At 53.2% G+C, this 19,939-nt stretch overlaps 1 protein-coding gene across 3 annotated transcripts in view; it reads right to left on the bottom strand.

Annotated features, from left to right (window-relative positions):
- Positions 1 to 19,939, bottom strand: part of NUP214 (nucleoporin 214) — a 1,006,718-nt gene that overhangs the window by 14,295 nt on the left and 972,484 nt on the right. For all 3 annotated transcript variants that reach the window (XM_069609281.1, XM_069609279.1, XM_069609280.1), the window contains one exon: positions 13,539 to 13,563. In XM_069609281.1, coding sequence (XP_069465382.1) covers positions 13,539 to 13,563 — 25 coding nt within the window. The remainder of the gene's footprint in view (positions 1 to 13,538; positions 13,564 to 19,939) is intronic.

Here is a 19,939-nt window from a genome sequence, read left to right as displayed (position 1 = left end):
TTTTTTCCCAGAACGTGTGGCACCAGTCTTCTGGCAGTCTGACACACAAAGCCTTGCGGAAACGTAAGCTGCAATCGCATAAGAAATTTTGTAGCGGGGAAGGCAGGGAGGGAGCGATATGGAATACGTCGTCGGACCATCCCATCGAAAGAACGTTACCAGGTAAGAGAGTAACTTGTTCTTCGAGGGGATTGGGTCCTCCGGCGTATTCCATATCTATGACAGACTCCCAAAGCAGTACCAATGCAAGGAGGTGGGAAAAGAATTTAGAAAACAGAAATTTAGAATGCCCAATCAAATTGCGGAGTAAAGGACTGCCTTGCCAAAGGCCAGATCCTGCCCACGGATGGAATCGAGGGAGTAGTGACGTACAAAGTTATGTACCGAAGCCCAGGTGGCTGCATCACAGATGTTACGAATAGGAACACCCCTCTGTAGGGCAGTAGAGGCAGCCATACCCATGGTAGAATGGGCCCGCAAGCCGACCGGTGGGTCCTTCCCCGCCAAGTGGTAACATTCAGAAATAGTCAGAATAATCCAGCAAGACAAAGTCTGTTTCGTCACAGCTTGTCCCAAACACTTTCCAGCGTAACCAATGAAGAGTTGATCGTCCACTCTGACCCGGGACATGCGTGAAATATAAAAGCTTAACGCTCTCCTAGGATCAAGCCTATGGAGCCTCTCCTCTTCCTTACCAGGATGTGGAGCAGGATAAAACGTCGGAAGAACAACCTTCTGGCCTAAATGAAATTCCAGCAAAACGAAAAGGTGATGGCTGGAAGGTTTTGAATAAATCATAACCACGGGCAAAGCTCTGGGCAACCCTCCAGACCATCGTTTTTCAGTCTGCCAAGCCATTACAGAAGGGGAAAAACCATATGCAAATCAGGCATGGTCCTACCCCAAAAGGGGCAGTCCAGCCCGAACTGCTAGGTCACATCCCTTCTGCACGAGACCACAAGCATCCCCAGACATGTTTCAGCCTTGTTGGGCGTCATCAGTGAGGAGTAGCTTGGGTCTCTAGGCCCGGCAGACTCGGGACCCACGTCTGGGCATACCCGTCTCACTCGGGGTGACTTTAGCAAAACGAAAAGGTGATGGCTGGAAGGTTTTGAATAAATCATAACCACGGGCAAAGCTCTGGGCAACCCTCCAGACCATCGTTTTTCAGTCTGCCAAGCCATTACAGAAGGGGAAAAACCATATGCAAATCAGGCATGGTCCTACCCCAAAAGGGGCAGTCCAGCCCGAACTGCTAGGTCACATCCCTTCTGCACGAGACCACAAGCATCCCCAGACATGTTTCAGCCTTGTTGGGCGTCATCAGTGAGGAGTAGCTTGGGTCTCTAGGCCCGGCAGACTCGGGACCCACGTCTGGGCATACCCGTCCCACTCGGGGTGACTTTAGCAAAACGAAAAGGTGATGGCTGGAAGGTTTTGAATAAATCATAACCACGGGCAAAGCTCTGGGCAACCCTCCAGACCATCGTTTTTCAGTCTGCCAAGCCATTACAGAAGGGGAAAAACCATAAGCAAATCAGGCATGGTCCTACCCCAAAAGGGGCAGTCCAGCCCGAACTGCTAGGTCACATCCCTTCTGCACGAGACCACAAGCATCCCCAGACATGTTTCAGCCTTGTTGGGCGTCATCAGTGAGGAGTAGCTTGGGTCTCTAGGCCCGGCAGACTCGGGACCCACGTCTGGGCATACCCGTCCCACTCGGGGTGACTTTAGCAAAACGAAAAGGTGATGGCTGGAAGGTTTTGAATAAATCATAACCACGGGCAAAGCTCTGGGCAACCCTCCAGACCATCGTTTTTCAGTCTGCCAAGCCATTACAGAAGGGGAAAAACCATATGCAAATCAGGCATGGTCCTACCCCAAAAGACCCAAGCTACTCCTCACTGATGAGCCCCAACAAGGGCGAAACATGTTTGGGGATGCTTGTGGTCTTGTGCAGAAGGGATGTGGCCTAGCAGTTCGGGCTGGACTGCCCCTTTTGGGGTGGGGCCAAGCCTGATTTGCATATGGTCTTTCCCTTCTGTAATGGCTTGGCAGGCGAAGAACGGTGGTCTGGAGGGTTGCCCAGAGCAATGCCAGTGGTTAAGATTAATTCTAAACCTTCCAGCCATCACCTCTTTGTTTTTGCTATGTCACCCCGAGTGGGACGGGTATGCCCAGACGTGGGTCCCGTGCCTGCTGGGCCTAGAGACCCAAGCTACTCCTCACTGATGAGCCCCAACAAGGGCGAAACATGTTTGGGGATGCTTGTGGTCTTGTGCAGAAGGGATGTGGCCTAGCAGTTCGGGCTGGACTGCCCCTTTTGGGGTGGGGCCAAGCCTGATTTGCATATGGTCTTTCCCTTCTGTAATGGCTTGGCAGGCGAAGAACGGTGGTCTGGAGGGTTGCCCAGAGCAATGCCAGTGGTTAAGATTAATTCTAAACCTTCCAGCCATCACCTCTTTGTTTTTGCTATGTCACCCCGAGTGGGACGGGTATGCCCAGACGTGGGTCCCGTGCCTGCTGGGCCTAGAGACCCAAGCTACTCCTCACTGATGAGCCCCAACAAGGGCGAAACATGTTTGGGGATGCTTGTGGTCTTGTGCAGAAGGGATGTGGCCTAGCAGTTCGGGCTGGACTGCCCCTTTTGGGGTGGGGCCAAGCCTGATTTGCATATGGTCTTTCCCTTCTGTAATGGCTTGGCAGGCGAAGAACGGTGGTCTGGAGGGTTGCCCAGAGCAATGCCAGTGGTTAAGATTAATTCTAAACCTTCCAGCCATCACCTCTTTGTTTTTGCTAAATGAAATTCCGACACCACCTTCGGAAGAAAGGAAGGACGACGTCTAAGGACAACCCTGACCTTATGAAACACAGTGAAGGGTGGCTTAACTGAAAGTGCCTGTAACTCACTCACTCTGCGAGCAGAAGTGACCGCAACCAAAAATACAGTTTTAAGAGTTAACAGTCTCAAAGGGCATGAATGCAAAGGCTCAAACGGAGCACCCATCAGAAACTTGAGAACAAGGTTCAAATCTCAACCGGGCACCTGGAAAGGTGACGGAGGGAACACATTAGTGAGCCCTTCCAGAAACTGAGAAATTAAAGGAATTTTAAAATAGGAATACTTTTCAGACGAGCGCTTAAATATGGACAGTGCCGCCAGGTAACCTTTAACGGTACCCACTTGCAAGCCCCTGTGGGCCAAAGAAAGCAAAAAGACAGAACCATGGGAATGTCACATGCAAAAGGATCCACATTATTAACCCTGCACCAGTCGCAGAACTTACGCCAACGTCAATGGTACAGGGACTTTGTTGTGGGCCGTCTGGCTGAGAGCAACACCTCCATCACGTCTTCAGGGAGGTCCCAATCCTTATATCTCAACCTTTCAGAAGCCAAGCGTGAAGGTTGAGGGATCTGACCTCTGGATGGAGAACCTGACCCCCCTCCTGTGAGAGCAGATCGTCTCGGTAGGGAAGACGACATGGAAGGCAGATGGACAAGTCGAGAAGGTCCGGGTACCACGTCCTCCGGGCCCACGCCGGAGCAATGAGGATCATCCGGGAACCGAACCCCCGTAACCTCTGCAGTACTTGCGGGATGACGGGGACTGGAGGAAACGCGTACAGCAGTGGGAATGACCACTCCACCAAACGTGTCTCCTAAGGCTCCTTTTGGAGGAAATTCCCACGAGCAGAACCTCTCGCACTTCCGGTTGACACTGGAGGCGAAGAGATCCACTTGAGGGGTCCCCCAAAGGGCGAAGATCTCCAGGAGAATCTCCTGAGCCAACTCCCACTCGTGAGAGATCGCGCTCTGCCTGCTCAGAGCGTCCGCCATCTCGTTTTCGTCTCCGGCCAGATGAACTGCCGAGATCGAAACTTCCTGCTGGATGGCCCAGAACCAGAGCTTTATCGTCCCCCTGCAAAGAGGAAGTGACACTGCCCCCCCCTTTTTGTTGAGGTAGTGCATGGCCACTGTGTTGTCCGTCAGGATGAGGACATTCTTCCCTCGCACAGTCGGCAGAAAAGCCTTCAGGGCTAGCCTGATGACCCTCGGCTCCAACAGACTGATATGGAGTCTGGACTCTGACGGAGACCAACGACCGCTGACTGTCAACTCGTTGGCACGAGCTCCGCATCCCGTGAAGGTTGCGTCCGTCACGATCGTCACCTCCGGCCAGGGTAGCCAAAATGGAGCCCCCTTCATCAGATTGTCTTCGACGGCCCACCACAGAAGGTCCTGGGTGACCGAGGACAGCATCTGAACAGGATCCGACATCCTGCCGGAGGACTGAGACCACTGGAGCTTGAGTGCCCATTGCAAAGATCTCATCCGCAACCTGGCCTCTGGCACCAGAAGAATGCACGATGCCATGACGCCGAGCAATCTCAAGAACTCTAACGCTGGGAGACTCTGGGCAAGCTGAAACTTGTGCACCATCTGCTGAATGTGATGAGCCCTCACCTGGGGAGGAAAACACTGCCCCAGGTACGTGTCGAGCACTGCTCCGATGTACTGAAGCCTCTGAATTGGTGTCAAATGTGACTTCTTTAAGTTGAGAGAGAAGCCCAGCTTGTGGAGGGAGTGGCAGGCGACGGACAGATGATCCAGGACTTGCTCGGGAGAGCACGCCCTGATCAACCAATCGTCCAGGTAGGGGCAGACGTGAATCCCCCACTTTCCTGAGGTGCGCTGCCACCACTATCATGAGCTTGGTGAAGACCCTCGGGCGGAGGTCAATGCGAACGGCAGGACCCGAAACTGAAAGTGCGAGTCGCCAAACGCGAACCTCAGGTACTTCTTGTGCTTTGGATGTATCGGCACATGAAAATAAGCGTCCTTGAGGTCGAGAGACACCAACCAGTCCTGAAGTTGAAGGGCCTGGGGGACTTGAGAGAGAGAGTACCCATCTTGCACTTGTCCTTCCTGAGGAGTTTGTTCAAACCATGCAAGTCCATGATGGGTCTCAATCCCCCGTCTTTCTTGGAAATCAAAAAATAAGGGGAATACCATCCCTTGTTCCTCTCCGCTACAGGCACCAGTTCTATGGCGCCTTTCTCCAGCAGGGATTGAATTTCCTGCGCAAGGAGCGGATCCCGACTCTTCAAAGAGAGATTCCCCGGCGGATTGTCTCGAGGCCTCTGCCGGAAAGGAAGACAGTAGCAGTGGGTTATGATCTCCAGAACCCACACATCTGAAGTAATGGCGCGCCACTCTGCAAGATGCTGCGCCAGCCTTCCCCCAACCGGCGAACCATGGGACATGGCCTCATGACTGAGCTGAGGCGGCTGCGGCGTTGCCTAAGTGCAAAGAGGCAACAGCCCGAGCGGCCTTGGCACCTCGATTACCTTGTTTTCCACCTCTGGCACTCCTACGGTGGCCCCTTTCACTGGCAGCTCCTCTCGCTTTACCAAAGGATGAGTAATAAGGGAAGGAACCTCCCCTCCATTGCTGTCCCCTAGGACGAAAAGGCAGAGGTTGGCGAACTGCAGCGCCCAACGACTTCTCTGCAGCTTTGGAGGTCTGCAACCTCTCAAGGCTCTCGTCAGCCTTGCTGCCAAAAAGATGTTTCCCGTCAAACGGCATGTTGAGAAGCCGGGCCTGCACATCAGGAGCAAACCCCGACTTCCGCAACCACGCAAACCTGCATATCACGGTGCTCGCCGCCATGGACCGGCTGACGCAATCTGCCATGTCCAAACCTGACTGAACGGCCTCACACATGGCATCCTTGCCATCCTGAACCACGGCAAGGAAACCATCCCGTTCGTCCCCTTCGGGAATATGTTCAGCCGCTAAGGAAACAGTTCCACAGAGAGTGTGAAACGTGACAAGGCACAAACTGAGTTGGCCGCCTGAAGCGCCATACCCCCTGAAGAAAACACTTTCTTCGCCCAGCCGTCAAAACGCTTGCCGTCCCTATCAGGTGGGAGGGTAGCATATGGCGCCGGCTTTGCCGGGGCCGTAGCCACCTGCACCACCAAACTCTCCGGAGTGGGGTGCCTGGTCAAGTAGCAGGGGTCGCTTCTGGCTGGGCGGTATTTTCGCGGCAAAGACTTGCCCACTGCCGGGAGACTTTCCGGAGCAGTCCAAGCCGCCACCCTTCTCTGCAGAGCCATATGGAATGGCAGTACCGGGTCAGTTGGTGGACCTTGGTCGAGGATATCCGTAAGGTCATCCTGAAGAAAAGCCCCTGGGGGGACAGACCATCCCAAGTACTCGGTGACCCTTGACATAAGGCGCCAGTACGAGGAGTCGGCATGAGTGCCAGGCTCAGGCCTACAAAACTCCACCTCCGGAGAGGTGTCCAGCCCACTGGCATCGTGCAGGGACTGCCGCAGGTCCATAATTTGGCTATGGCCCGAGAGAATCACGTCCGGCACCGTATCCGGAACCATGCCATCATCAGAGCCCTCATCCAGCTCTGAAATAAACTCAAGCTGGCGGTAAGAAGGCACAGAATGTGGAACAAAGCCATGCTTGACCTTTGCCAGAGCCTTTCTAGGTGGTTCCACCGAGCCCCGGGGAACCCCCGTCGAAACAGCCTCGAAAGGCGGCGAATGAATCGGCGACGACGCCGAACACGGCGCCGACAGCATCAATGGCGTCGACAGTCCTCGAGGCCGGAGCCCCGAGCGTGTCCCTTGACAGCCTGGGCACGTGAGGCTGGGCCTCGAAAGAGTCAGTCGACAACCTCGCCGCCACCGGCGTCGACGCCTTCCTCGAAGACACCACAGGTGCACACGGTCTCGAGCGCATCGAGGACCGTGACCTGGAACGGGCATGAGGAGAACGATTCCCCTTGACCGAGCGGGACCTCTCCCGTGAATCGTGCCGACCACCCGAGTCCAAAGGCGTGCGAGCGGTGTCTCTCGACCGATCCCACTCGAAGGAAGCCCATTCCTCTGGCGTCGCCTGCTTGGTGGGGTAAGCAACCTGCCAACGGGCGGAGTCCTCGGATGAGGAAGGGGACCGATGATGGCGCTTCCGGGAGTGCCTCGAAGAGGCAGAGGAGTGGCGTCACCGACTCCGGGACCGCGACCCACTGGACCTCCGATGACGACGCGGAGAGTCGCCCCTCGAATCATCTGTCGAAAGCCCTGCAGACCTCTACTTCCGTGGCTTGGACACCTTACCTACCAATAACAACTTCTTGCGCTCCCGCAAAGCTTTGGACGTGAGCGACTGGCAGTCGACAGTCATCCGTGTCATGGGCCTCCTCGAGGCACCAGAGGCAGGCGTCATGCAAGTCCGTAACTGAGATCTTGGACCCACATTCCCCGCACTTCTTGAAGCCCGGATGCGGTGTGGAAGACGAGGTAGACATCTTAACGAAGAAAGTACTTCACAATATGAACAGGTTCGAAGAACCGAGAAAGAACAAACTCCAAAGAGTCCAGGCACGCCGAGATCTCCGAAGCGAACACATTCGCGGAAAAAACAGAACTGAGGCTACGGGCGTCGTGCATCCTACTTATAACATCCAGTGACGTCGGCCGTCGGAGGAGGTCCTCGAGGGCGGCGTATCAATGTCATCCACGCAGGAGCCGAAGATTTTCCGAAGCAGCACAGCTGTGGTGATTACATGTCATAGATATGGAATACGTCGGAGGACCCAATCCCCTTGAAAATAGTTTACTTTATTTTTACACACAATCACATTTTACATAGCATTTCCTGTCCAAGCACATTTCATAAAGGAGGAAGCACAGAGGTGTGCCTTCCATACCATTACCTACTCATTTAATTTATTCAGGCCTTGGTGACCTCATGTGCAGCAAAAAAGGTGTAAGCGGTTTTGTTTCAACCGTGTGGTGTATGCTTAAAAATAGAACAGAAAGGTATGGGGGCACAGCCTGCTACATATACATATCTGGCACAGCTGTCCTGGCGCAAGATGGTCGCAAGGCCCTGTGAGAATTAAGCTGTAGCTACCTGACCCACCATAGTGGATGTTTAAAATTGTGAGGGACAGCTACACCTTGAGCTATTTCATAAGATAAGGAACCTGTGGGATGTAGTTATCCATTAAGACTAGTCACAGACATGAAACTATATTCATCTACTATAACACTCCCAGATTTGTGACTGCACATACTATACAAGGCACAAGAACGAGGACGTTCAGTAACATTATCCCAGAAGTGCCAGTCTTTAAGTGATACTTTCGGCCTTCTTGGCTCCACTACTGAAGGCGGAATAAGACGGCAACCTGATGGGGATGAGAAAAGGACTTTGAATATATTATGTGCTGATAAGGAGAAATTACTTATCTTAATTTTTTTTCTATGGATTCTTCTCCCTCAGATTCCTCATCCGATAGATATCCTCATCCAGTTCTACTGCTTTGGAAAAACTTCGACAGGGGACAAAGTGGACCTCGACTCGGGAGTCGATCGGTCTTGCTCAGTGCGCAATCGTCGGCTCCGGACGGGACATCTGGCATCGTAATTATACCACGTCACTATGCCCCATATCCCGGTTTACCCCCTCTGCGCCCTCCCCTCCCCCGACACCAAGCTTGACAGCTGCATAGGAAAACAGAGAAAAAAGGCTAACCAGCCCATTCAAGGTTTACACAACAATAAACACATGCAGCATGAACAACAAAGTGGTCATTTTAGGACCATCACCAGGTGTCAAACACTAAAGAGGAGATGCGCACCAACTGCCAAACTCAGAGCGGGGATGGATGGGCAGGGAGGAGGAGGAATCTGCGGGAGAAGAATCCATAGAAAGAACATTACAGTAAGTCACTTCTCCTTCAATGGATTGCCTGTCTCCCGCAGATTCCTCGTCTGATAGACTCCCCAAGCAGTGAGGCAAAGGAGGCGGGTAGAAAGTTAAAATAGATTTTGCAGCACTGCCCCCTGCCAAAACGTGCATCAGTCCCACGGACAACGTCCAGGCTGTAGTGCCTAGTGAACGTGTGAAGGAAGGACCTTGTTGTCGCATGACAAATATCCCTAACCAACACCCCCCATGGTAAGGCAGTCGAAACAGATACCCCCTCTAGTTGCGGGTGCCCTGATGCTAGAAGACAGCTCCCCGCCTGCAGATTGGTAGCACTAGGGATAGTGTTAGCTTTGTTACTGCCAGACCTTTACGGGCTAGAGAACGGGCCACGAAAAGTTGATAAGATGTTGGCAATTCAGACATCCTTGCGACGTAGAAACTCGGGGCCCTTTTGGGATACAGCAGATGGAAACGCTCCTCTTCTTTAGAAGGGTGGGGCGGTGGATAAAAGACCGGCAGGTCTATGGCCTGTGATAGATGAAACAGATACCACCTTCGGAAGAAATCCTTGCCTTACTTGAAGCGAGACCTTCTCACAAAAGAACTGCAAAAAGGGCAGTTTGCAGCAAAGGGCCTGTAATTCACTAACCCGCCTGGTGGATGTCATGTCAACTAAGAAAGCGGTCTTCAAAGAGCAGCCGCAAAAACTGCCATGCATGGGCTCAAAGGGAGCAGCCATTAAAAAAGTTAGAACTAGATTAAGATCCCAATCTTGGACAACCAACTGAGTTGGCGGAAACTTATTCACAAGGCCCTACAAGAATTCGTCCATAACTGGGATAGTAAAACATGACCAGGAACTCTTGAACACAGACAAGGCTGCCAAATATCCTTTGACTGTGGTGACCTGAAGGCCTGCTGAAGCCAGCGATGGAAGGAACTCCATCACTGTAGTGGTGGGGCAAGAGATGGGGTCAATCATGCGTTTCCTGCACTACATCTCATATTTTCTCCACCTGCACGCATACAGAGATCTTGTAGATGGTCTGCGTGCAGCCAGCAATACCTCAAGTACCTGCCCAGAGATGTCGCAGTCATCGTATCTCATCCTTTACAGAGACACGCATGTAGGCTGAGGGATTCTGGTGAAGTACCCGATCTTCCGACTGGGTTACGAGATTCGAGCACCAAGGCAACCGGAGAGGTGGGCAGATGGTCAGATCCAGAAGGTCAGAGTACCACGTCCTCCTCGCTTAGTCCGGGGCGATCAGGATCATGGTTGCTCGAAACCTCCTCCTGAGAACCCAAGGAATGACAGGAATTGGAGAGAAGGCGTAGTGGAGAGGGAAGGTCCAATTCACCAGAATTCCCTCAAGCAAAAGGTCTGCACTTCCTGTTGGATTTCGTGACAAACTAATACACGGATGGGGTGCCCCAGTGAGAGAAGACCTCCTCTAGGACTTCTTGGCACACCTACCGAGTGGTGTGCCAAGAGCAGTGAGTATGTGAGAGCGTGCTCTGCCTGCTCAGAGCATCCACCAAATTGCTCTCTATCCCCACCAGATGAACTGCAGAGAGACCGAGATTCGGTCCTCCAATAGCCAGAACAGCTGCATCAGGAGTGAGTGCAACACCACCTTGCTTGTTCAGGTAGTGCATGGCCACTGTGTTGTCTGTCAGGATCAGGACATGCTTCCCCCCCCCCCCCCCAGAGATGGAGTGAACGCTCTCAGGGCTAACCCGATTGCTCGCAACTCCAGCCTGTTGATATGCCACCTGGCTTCCATCGCTGACCAGAGGACGTTGAACTGCAAGTCCTCGCAGTGAGCACCCCAACCCTTCAGAGACGCATTGGTGATACTTGGACCTGCAGCCACGGAGGCCAGAAGGGCTCCTCAGCCATGAAGTTGCTACTGTTGGCACCAATCAAGGTCAACCACTGCCCTGGATACCTTGAGGGAGTCTGAGCGGGCTCCGAGGTATTGGGACCACTGGCCTCGTAGGAGCCATTGAAGAGATCTTTCCCCACCAGAGTGTCTAGGACCGCTCCGATGAACTTGAGTCTCTGGACTGGCGTCACATGGGACTTATTCAAGTTCAGGGAGAAGTCCAGCCTGTGGCTAGTGAGCAGGTGTCCTCTAGGTGAGACAAAACCCGCTCCGCTGACTTCCCCCGGATCAGCCAGTCGTCCAGGTACAGGAATACATGGACTCCGGATCTCCTAAAGTGAGCCACGACTACTGCCTTGAGCTTGGTGAAGACCCTTTGGGTAGAGATGAACCCAAAGGGGAGCACTAGGAACGGATAGTGCTTGGCCCCTATGATATGAGGAACCTCGGGAACTTACTGTGCATTCGATGCATCAGCACATGGAAATAAGCGTCCTGCAGATCTATAGACACCAGCCAGTCCTGCAATTCGATCGCGTGGAGAATTTCTCTCAATGTCACAATCTTGAACTTGTCTTTTCTCAGGAACTTGTTCAAGGCCCTGAGGTCCAAAATGGGACAGAGACCTCCTCCCTTACTGGGCACTAGGAAATACTCGGAATACCAGCCCAATCATCTCTGCTCAGGTGGTACCTCTTCCACGGCACCCTTCAACAACAGGGCTCTACATTCTTCCTGGAGCTCTTGTCCCGTTTGGCTTGGAGGTGGAGGGGGTCTGTCTGGAGATTTCCTTAAGAAGGGCAGACAATAACGCCACTGCACAAGCTCCATGGCCCAGGCATTGGAGGTAATCTCCTTCCATTGGGGCCAATTCTCTGACAGCCGTCCACCAACCGGCAAGTTGTAAGAGGGAAAAATCAAAGCGGCTTAGAGGGCAGCGCCTCCCCCGTCACTGCTGGTTGACCTCTGGAAGCCCCCCTGCTACTTCGGGACACAAGAAACGCTTCTGCGCTTGCCTGGCCTGCGGGAGCTGCGCCTTCCTGTTGTATGGCGCATAGTGCCTGTAGCCCCTGCCCCTAGAGGCAAAGCTAAAAACAGGTTTGGCCAGCTGCGCATCTGGGCTCAGTGACTTTGCAGTAATCTTTGAATCCTTGAATTTTTCCAGGAAGTCATCGTCCTTCTGGCCGAAAAGGAATTCACCCTCAAAGGGCATGTCCAGCAGTTAGTTTTAAAAAGGCCTGCCTTCTCGATGCAATAGCCGATGCCGATGCCAATGAACGGCCCATGCAGGCGGCCACGTCCAAGCCAGTTTGCAGCGACTGCCTGCCACGTCTTTCCCATCCTCCACCAGCTGTACGAAGCCATCTTACATTGCCCCCTCAGGGATATACTGTTTAGCATGTTCAGATTAACCAATTTATACTTCTTAATTGCTCTTGCCCCTAAAATAGCAAATCAACAAATATATCTGTACGAATATACTGTGTCCAATGATTTGGATTTATAGCAGTCCGATAGTCTCCTGAATACAGCCAATACGTGTTTCGACACAAGGTCTTTCTCAAGGCATCAAGGTCTAAAGGATCTTGCCCGTGTGCCATGACTTATACTTCAACCGGTATCAAACACCGCTTATTCTGAGGGTGGAAACAATCTTCTCTAACTGCAGTCATTTGTTAACATTCTAATTTAGCATCAATGCTATGCGTTGACTCTTCTGAAATATATAATCCTAGTCATGGATGTGATGTCCAGCATACAGGCGTGTGGCTCAGGATGATCCCTAGCTGGGAATCACATCCATGACTAGGATTATATATTTCAGAAGAGTCAACACCTGGTACTTGCGTGGGTTCGGTTGTAAGCACCGCTGCTGTCTCAGAGGCCTGCTGCTTAGGGGGCATGTTTTTATAACATTTCTAGCATCTGAACCTTGAAATATTCCCACTCTTGCAGAGTGGTCGGACCCGCCGATGGCTTACCTTCTTCCGTCGAAGATTCGGAATCTCGATGGGGACAGTGCTGCCTCTTTCTGGTGCGACGGCGAGTTAGAGTGGCTATTAGAATGAGACCCATTCTTCGTCGTCTGCCATTGGTTTTCTTTCTCCTTTTTGGGGGGTAGGCCCCCCCAGTCTCGGCCTCAGAGGACCAGACGGTCGACCGTGCTCGAGATTTTAAAGGCGGTCGGGCCAACACAAATTTTACGGCCCGCTTGTGCACCGGTTTCCGGTTCATTTTAGTTCACAAAGCACACCTCTCTGTCGTGACCCGTGCCGAGGCACCGGAGGCATATCTCATGCAGGCCGTTAACCAACATTTTGATTGGCAGTTGGAAACCCGAGGCACGGATATCTTGCGGTCTAATGAAAAAATTGAATTCTGACGAAAATACATCAGAGTCGAAGAGTTGATCACTGTGTTCCTGAAGCAGCGTGTCGAGCGCGCGCACAAAAAGGAACTGAGGTATGGGGTCTAGTGACGTGGTATATACACGACGCCCGACGTCACGTCCAGAGCAGACGATAGAGCAAGATGGATCGACGGCCGAGTCAAGGTCCACTACTGCCCCTGTCGAAGTTTTTCCAAAGCAGCAGAGCTGGATGAGGATATCTATCAGATGAGGAATCTGCGGCAGAAATGCAATCCATTGAAAAGGGCGACATCCCTGTGGTTTCATACTCTTGATGACACAAATAAACGTTTGCCAATTTCTTCCATTAACAGAATATATTCTAAGACCATGTGATCCTACAGCTGGTATTTGTATAGCCACCTCTTTACTCATGTTAAACAAAATGATTACTTCGCCATGCTACCATGAGTGGCCCTGCCACTGAAAAGGAAAAGAACTGCTAAAACATCACAACAAAGGTTTTTATTAGGATGACAAAGGCTTGCCAGGACACTTACTGGTTGGAAGCACCAAATCCAAACCCTGAAAAAAAAAAAAAGAAGAAAAACATTGGATTGAGTAAAGACAAAAACGATTACAAAATTACAAGGAACAAGTTACTTACCTGTAACTGTTGTTCTCCAGCATGGGTCTGGCATGGATTCACATGCTCATGAATATTCCCCGTCGTCAGGCTGGGAATCCTCGGTAAAGAAAAAATCAGTATCAGTTTCATTTCTGATCTGTCTTTCTTAGCAGTAACCAATCACTGATCGCTGGGTCATACTGCCCCCAGCCAATGACTGCCCTCTCCTAAGCCCCGCCCCTGGCAGCCATTCTCAGATTTGGTAGCATGCCAAGAGGCAGTATGATCAAGTGAAGAGCCGCAGAGGGGTAGGTGGGAGGGTTCGCATGTGAATCCATGCCAGACCCATGCTGGAGAACAACAGTTACAGGTAAGTAACTTGTTCCTTCTCCAGCATGGGGTCTGGCATGGAGTCACATGCTCATGAATGAAAGAATACATAGCAGTATACACATGCACAACCACAGGAGGTGGCAACAGGCTCAACATTAAGCAATACAACAACTCAACATTAAGCATCTCTTACCTCCTCACCAGGCTCACCTTAGGCGAACAGGTTGCGCAGCACTGCTTGGCTGACCCTGGACTCCTCCCTGGAGTCCCGATCGACGCAGTAGAATCTTGTGAAGGTGTGCGTCGACCTCCACGTAGCAGCCCTGCAGACGTCCAGCAGGGGCACAACAGATAGGAACGCTGTGGTAGCAGCGATCGCTCTGGTTGAATGGGCTATCGGACGGCGGGGCAGCAGTCGGTTTGCCAACCAGTGACAATGCATAATGCAGCCGGAGAGCCATCTGGAAATGGAAGTCTTCGAGAGAGCCTTCCCTTGATTCACAGATCCAAAGTTCACAAACAGTTGTGATGTCTTCCGAAAACTCTTTGTGCGGTCCACGTAGAACTTCAGCGCTCTAGCTACATCCAGCGAGTGCAAAGTCCTCTCGGCCGGCGTCGAAGGCGACGGAAAGAAAACTGGTAACACCAAGGGCTCGTTGAGGTAGAAGTCCGACGGCACCTTGGGCATGAAGGAGGGGTGCGTCCTCGGCACCACCCTTGTGTCATGAAAAGTCGAGTATGGAGGCTTGCAAGATAGGGCCTGAATCTCTCCCACTCGTCATGCAGAGGTGATCGCCACGAGGAACGCTGTCTTCCATGACAGGAACTTCAAAGGCGCCAAATGCATAGGCTCGAATGGGGCCCCCATGAGCCTGGTCAGCACCACATTAAGTTCCCACGCCGGGGTAGGGGCCTTCACCGGCGGGAATGATCGGAATAGTCCTTTCATAAATCCAGGCGATGAGACCACAAGGACGCCCGTCCCGTAGTCCTGGTATATCGGGAGATGGCAGCCAGATGTATTTTTATGGAGGCGTGAGCCAGTCCAGCTTTGGCCAGCGACAGCAAGTACGGCAGCACTTGAGGGGCCGTAATCCGCAGAGGGTTAATCTTCTGTGCACGGCACCAGACAGAGAACCTCTTCCATTTATGACCGTAACACTTGAGAGTGGAGGACGCCCTGGCCTTTGCAAGAACCTCTCTGCAATCAGCCGGGATATCGTACCCTCCAGACTCTAGTGCTGCAGGAGCCAGGCCTGCAAGTTCAGTGACTGTGGGTCGTGGTGTAGAATGGCGCCTCCTTCTGTGGAGAGAAGATCCGCGTCCGCCGGCAGCCTGACTGGCGGGGACGTTGACAAGTCCAGAAGTTCCGGGAACCAGATCTGCCTCGGCCACGCCGGTGCAACGAGGATCATCCTGCACCTGGACTTCTTGAGCTGGTTGATGAGGCGGAGCAGCAACGGCAATGGAGGGAACGCGTATAGAAACAGGCCGTCCCAAGGGAACGAGAAAGCATCGCCCATGCTCCTCGGCTGGGGGAACCTGCTGGCGAACCTCTGGCACTTGGAGTTCATCGCCGTCACGAACAAGTCGATCAGGGGTTTGCCCCATCGTCGGAAGAGTCGATCCACCTGATCCTGGCACAGTTCCCACTCGTGGCACGAGCGTAGCTCCCTGCTGAGTGAGTCAGCGATGGTGTTTTTTATTTCTGCCAGGTGGAAGGGAACCAGAAACATCCCATGGGCGACGGCCCAGTGCCACAGATCCTGGGTCTCCTTGGATAGGGCTGGGGATCTGGTGCCACCCTGCTTCCGTATGTACAACATCGTGGTGGTGTTGTCGGTGAAGATCCTCACCACTTTGTCCTTGAGGGACGGGAGGAACGACTTGAGCGCCCAGAACACTGCACAGAGCTCCAAGATGTTGATGTGAAGAGACCTCTCCTCCGGGAGCCAAAGGCCTCTTGCATGGAGATCTCCGGTGTGGGCCCCCCCACCCTCCAGAGAGGCGTCCGTAGTCACCGTCTCCTGAAACGCTGGGGTTTGAAAGTCCGTGCCCGTCGTGAGGTGAGCCCGGGTGCCCCACCATAGGATCGCCCGACGGAACTCCTCGTCGAGGGGGATCCTGTCCTCGAAGCAGCCCCCCGCCTGAAACCAGCGGGCATCGAGGCACTCCTGCAGCGGACGCATCCGAAGTCTGCTAAGGGGTACAAGGTAGATGCATGAGGACATCATCCCGAGAAGGGACTTGATGGACCTCACCCTGGCCACGTCTGTGGCTAACAGTCGCAGTACCTTGCCCAGGATGGTATTGGTCCTCTCCTCTGAAGGGGAGGCCAATTGCTCCACTGTATCGAGCTTCGCCCCCAAAAACAGTGCTACTTGCGACGGAACCAGGTCGGATTTGGGGTAGTTGATGGAGAACCCCAGCTCCGTGAGCAACCGGACGGTCCTCGCCGTATGATCGACGGTGAGTTCCCTTGACCTTGCCCGGATTAGCCAGTCGTCCAGGTAGGGGTAGACGTGGATCCCCTGCAGGCGCAGCCATGCCGCCACTGGTGCCAGGCACTTGGTGAAAACCCTGGGTGCCGACTTTAATCCGAACGGTAGGGCTCTGAATTGGTAGTTGCGTCCTTGAACCACGAACCTGAAGAACTTCCTGTGCCTGCTTAGAATGGGGATGTGGAAGTAAGGTTGTTGCCGTCGAACGGCATGTCCAACACTCCAACACTCTGGTCTGGACGTCCTGGCGAAAGTCTGTCGCCTTGAGCAATCCTCGTCGTCGGAGGCAAACTCTGTTGCCCAGTTGGCGAAATCCGATATCGGCAATGTCCGTTGCCACTGTAATGGCGTGATCCGACGCCACCTCGCCCTCCTGCGGAATCTCTAGGGCCTCCGCCCTTTTGTCATCCGGCAGGAAATCTAGCAGGGGAGCTATCTTGAACCAGAGCTCCCTGTCGTAGCGGGGCACGATCGCTAAGGCATTGGCCACCTTAATCGTCGTTGGCGCAGACGAGATGACTCGTCGTCCCATAGAGTCCAACTTCTTACCCTCGCTGTCCGGTGGGGAGGTGGAAGTTGAAGTCGCCGCGCCCGCTGCCTTCTTCATAGCCGCTGCCGAGACGACTGAGTCTGGCGTGGGCTGGGCCCTGAGGCACAAGGGGGCGGCATCGGGGACTCAGTACTTCTTCTCGTACCTGTCCCTCTTGGCGGGTGTCGTGGCAGGGTTCTTGAGGACAGCAAGCCCCTTGTCCCAGATGTCGTCGAGTAAAGGCACCGCGAGGACCGTCTTCCTCTTAGCCTCTCGTCGCTGGTACAGAAACCCCTCCTTTTTCTGTTCAGGGCAGAGCTGGAAGAGCTCGGATGCCCTGGTTATCATGGTGCGGAAAGAGCCAACCTCGTCGGCTGGGGACGCCCGCGGGGGAGGCGACGACGGGATGTCCGCTGTGTCATCGCCGCCGTCGTCTGTCCCCGTCGCCGTATCCTCTCCCGGCGAGGGGGATGAGGGGTCCGCCGGTCTCGCAGGCATGAAGGGCGGAGCAGGGTGGACTCTCCTCCGCTTGTTCGGAGGGCTTCCCGACGGGCCTGGTTCTGGCTCCTCCGTCGGGGTGCGTGGTAATCTCGTCCTTATCTCGGTACATAAGGATTGGATTGCCAACAAAATGGCCACCGAGCTATCCTGGGGCTCGGGCAATGGCTGCGACGGACGGGATGGCCGCTCCCGTGGGCCCTGTTCGTCGTCCTCGTCGCTATCATCGATCACGTCAGTAGGGACCGTCCCCTGGGATCGAACCTTCTCAAACCTCTCGTTGAGGTTTATGAACCTCTCGTTAAGGCCTAAGGACCTTTCGTTGAGGCCCCTCTCGGTCTCCACCAGTTCCTCCTCAGAGGCTGATTCCGAGTCTGTAACGGCCACCGGCCCCCCCCTCTTTTTCAGCCGGGGGCTTCACGGGGGTCTTAGCGATGGGCTGGAAAGAGGACTCCCTCCGCGGCGGCAGGGATACTCTGGGCCCAGAGGCCGTTTCCAATGGCGTACTCTCAGCCGGCTCCGCCGGGGTCGCAGAGACCACTTCGGTAGAGGCCTTAGCCGGGTGGATCAAGGCCCTCACCACCTTAAGTGCGTCCTGGGCCTTTGCCTTGGGGGGGTCAACGCCTTGCTCCCCCTTCGAGATCGACCGGGTCTGCTCCAGAGGCCTACCCGGGCTCTCGGACTTCCTCTTCCCGGACCCAGAGCGCTGGCTCGTAGTCGAACGTGCCGGGGAAGTAGCGCCCTGCTTGGCAACCGAAGAGCCCGACCTTTCGGTGCTCCAGGAGCCCGTGTCTCGCGGTGCTTGGCCTTCTGTTGGGCCCCCGTCGCCGGGGCGTCCTCAAAGGACTTAGAAGCCCGCTCAGACTACTTTTTCGCCTTCTCAATTACTGTGCCCTTCTCCAGCCAGGTGGCGAGGCGGGAACGATCTTGTTTGGTCCGTTCCGAAAGGTTCTTGCAGAACGCACAGTCCTTCTCCACGTGCGTCTTGTCCCCATGGAGGCAGTAGATACATCGTGAATGCTCGTCCTCCTTGAAAACGTTATATAATCCGCATCCAGGGCAGTTCCAGAACACCTTGGATCCGGGCGTCGAGCTCCCTTTGTCCTGGGCCATGTCTTGAGGTAGGCCGCAGATCTTCCGGAATCCTCCAAGAAGAGTAAACTCGATGAAAACTTCACCCTTGAGGGGCGTAGAAGAATTCCGAAATGGGTCCCCATTATCGGAAGTAGAAACTGTGGAGCTTGAGGCTCGATTAAACCGAAAAAATGAGAAATTCTCCTGAAAAAAAAAAACGTGAAAACGCAGTAAAAAAAACTGGAGAGCTAAACACGAGGACTCCCAACACTTGAGCGTGCAGTAAAAATCTGAGGATGGCTGCCAGGGGCGGGGCTTAGGGAGAGGGCAGTCATTGGCTGGGGGCAGTATGACCCAGAGATCAGTGATTGGTTACTACTAAGAAAGACAGATCAGAAACGAAACTGATACTGATTTTTTCCTTACTGAGGATTCCCAGCCTGACGACGGGGAATATTCATGAGTATGTGAATCCATGCCAGACCCCATGCTGGAGAAACAACATTCCTTAATGCACAATTTCTTTTCCAATAAATACAATTTAAGAGAAGTTGGAAACAAAGTGGAAGTGTGCTAAATAATAAGCTTTTTATGTAGTCAACCCCTTCTAGCAGAAGTAGACCATACACCCCCTTGGTGGTTCCCCACTCTCAGTGGCTCTTGTGCATCACCCAATCAGGGCTAAATGAGCCCCACATGAGCAGGAAATGGCAGAGTAACCAACTGTATGTGGCAGTGTTCCAATTCATCATATAGAAGGTGGCAGCCCCCATGTACCAGAGTGCAGGTGGCGGTATTGTTCGGGTCCCTGTGCATGTAGAAAGCGGCAGTGCTCCCATCTGACTGAGAGCAGGTGTCATTTCTCTCGTATGCCTGTATTTTAAAAGGTGCCTCTGCTCCCGTTTGACTGTGAGCAGGTGGTGTCATTACTCTCATATGCCTGCATGTATAAGCCGGCATAACACGTATCTAACTGAACCAAAGTTGGCAAAATGACCCTATGATCAGTAGGTTCTAGTGCTTTCATAAGCCTGCATGTAGAATGTGGCTCTTCATCCATCTGACTAAATGAAGGGGATAGATCTATGATCTTCCTGCATGCCCCAATGAACCTGTTAGTAGCAGGCATCAGTGTTATCTTTGTGAGGTGTTGCACCTGCACTAAGAGCACTGATATCTAATCCACAGATATGCAATGCAGTAAATGTGCAAACATACAGAGAGCAAGTGTTGCAACATTAGTGTGTGCACACTGCAAATATGCCTGCTTGCACAGTCATGTGGGTTTATGGTGCACATGTGTGCTTGCATCAGTGTGTGTTTTTGTGTCTAGATTCACTTAAAAGTAGAACAGGACATTTCAGCTAAACCATACGTGTCAAGGCATCACCCAGGAGC

Source organism: Ambystoma mexicanum, chromosome 8 (assembly GCF_040938575.1).
Source record: "Ambystoma mexicanum isolate Mex_15411 chromosome 8, UKY_AmexF1_1, whole genome shotgun sequence".
NCBI lineage: Eukaryota > Metazoa > Chordata > Amphibia > Caudata > Ambystomatidae > Ambystoma > Ambystoma mexicanum.
Note: the sequence above shows the minus strand (reverse complement) of the source record. Positions and strands in the feature narration are given on the sequence as shown.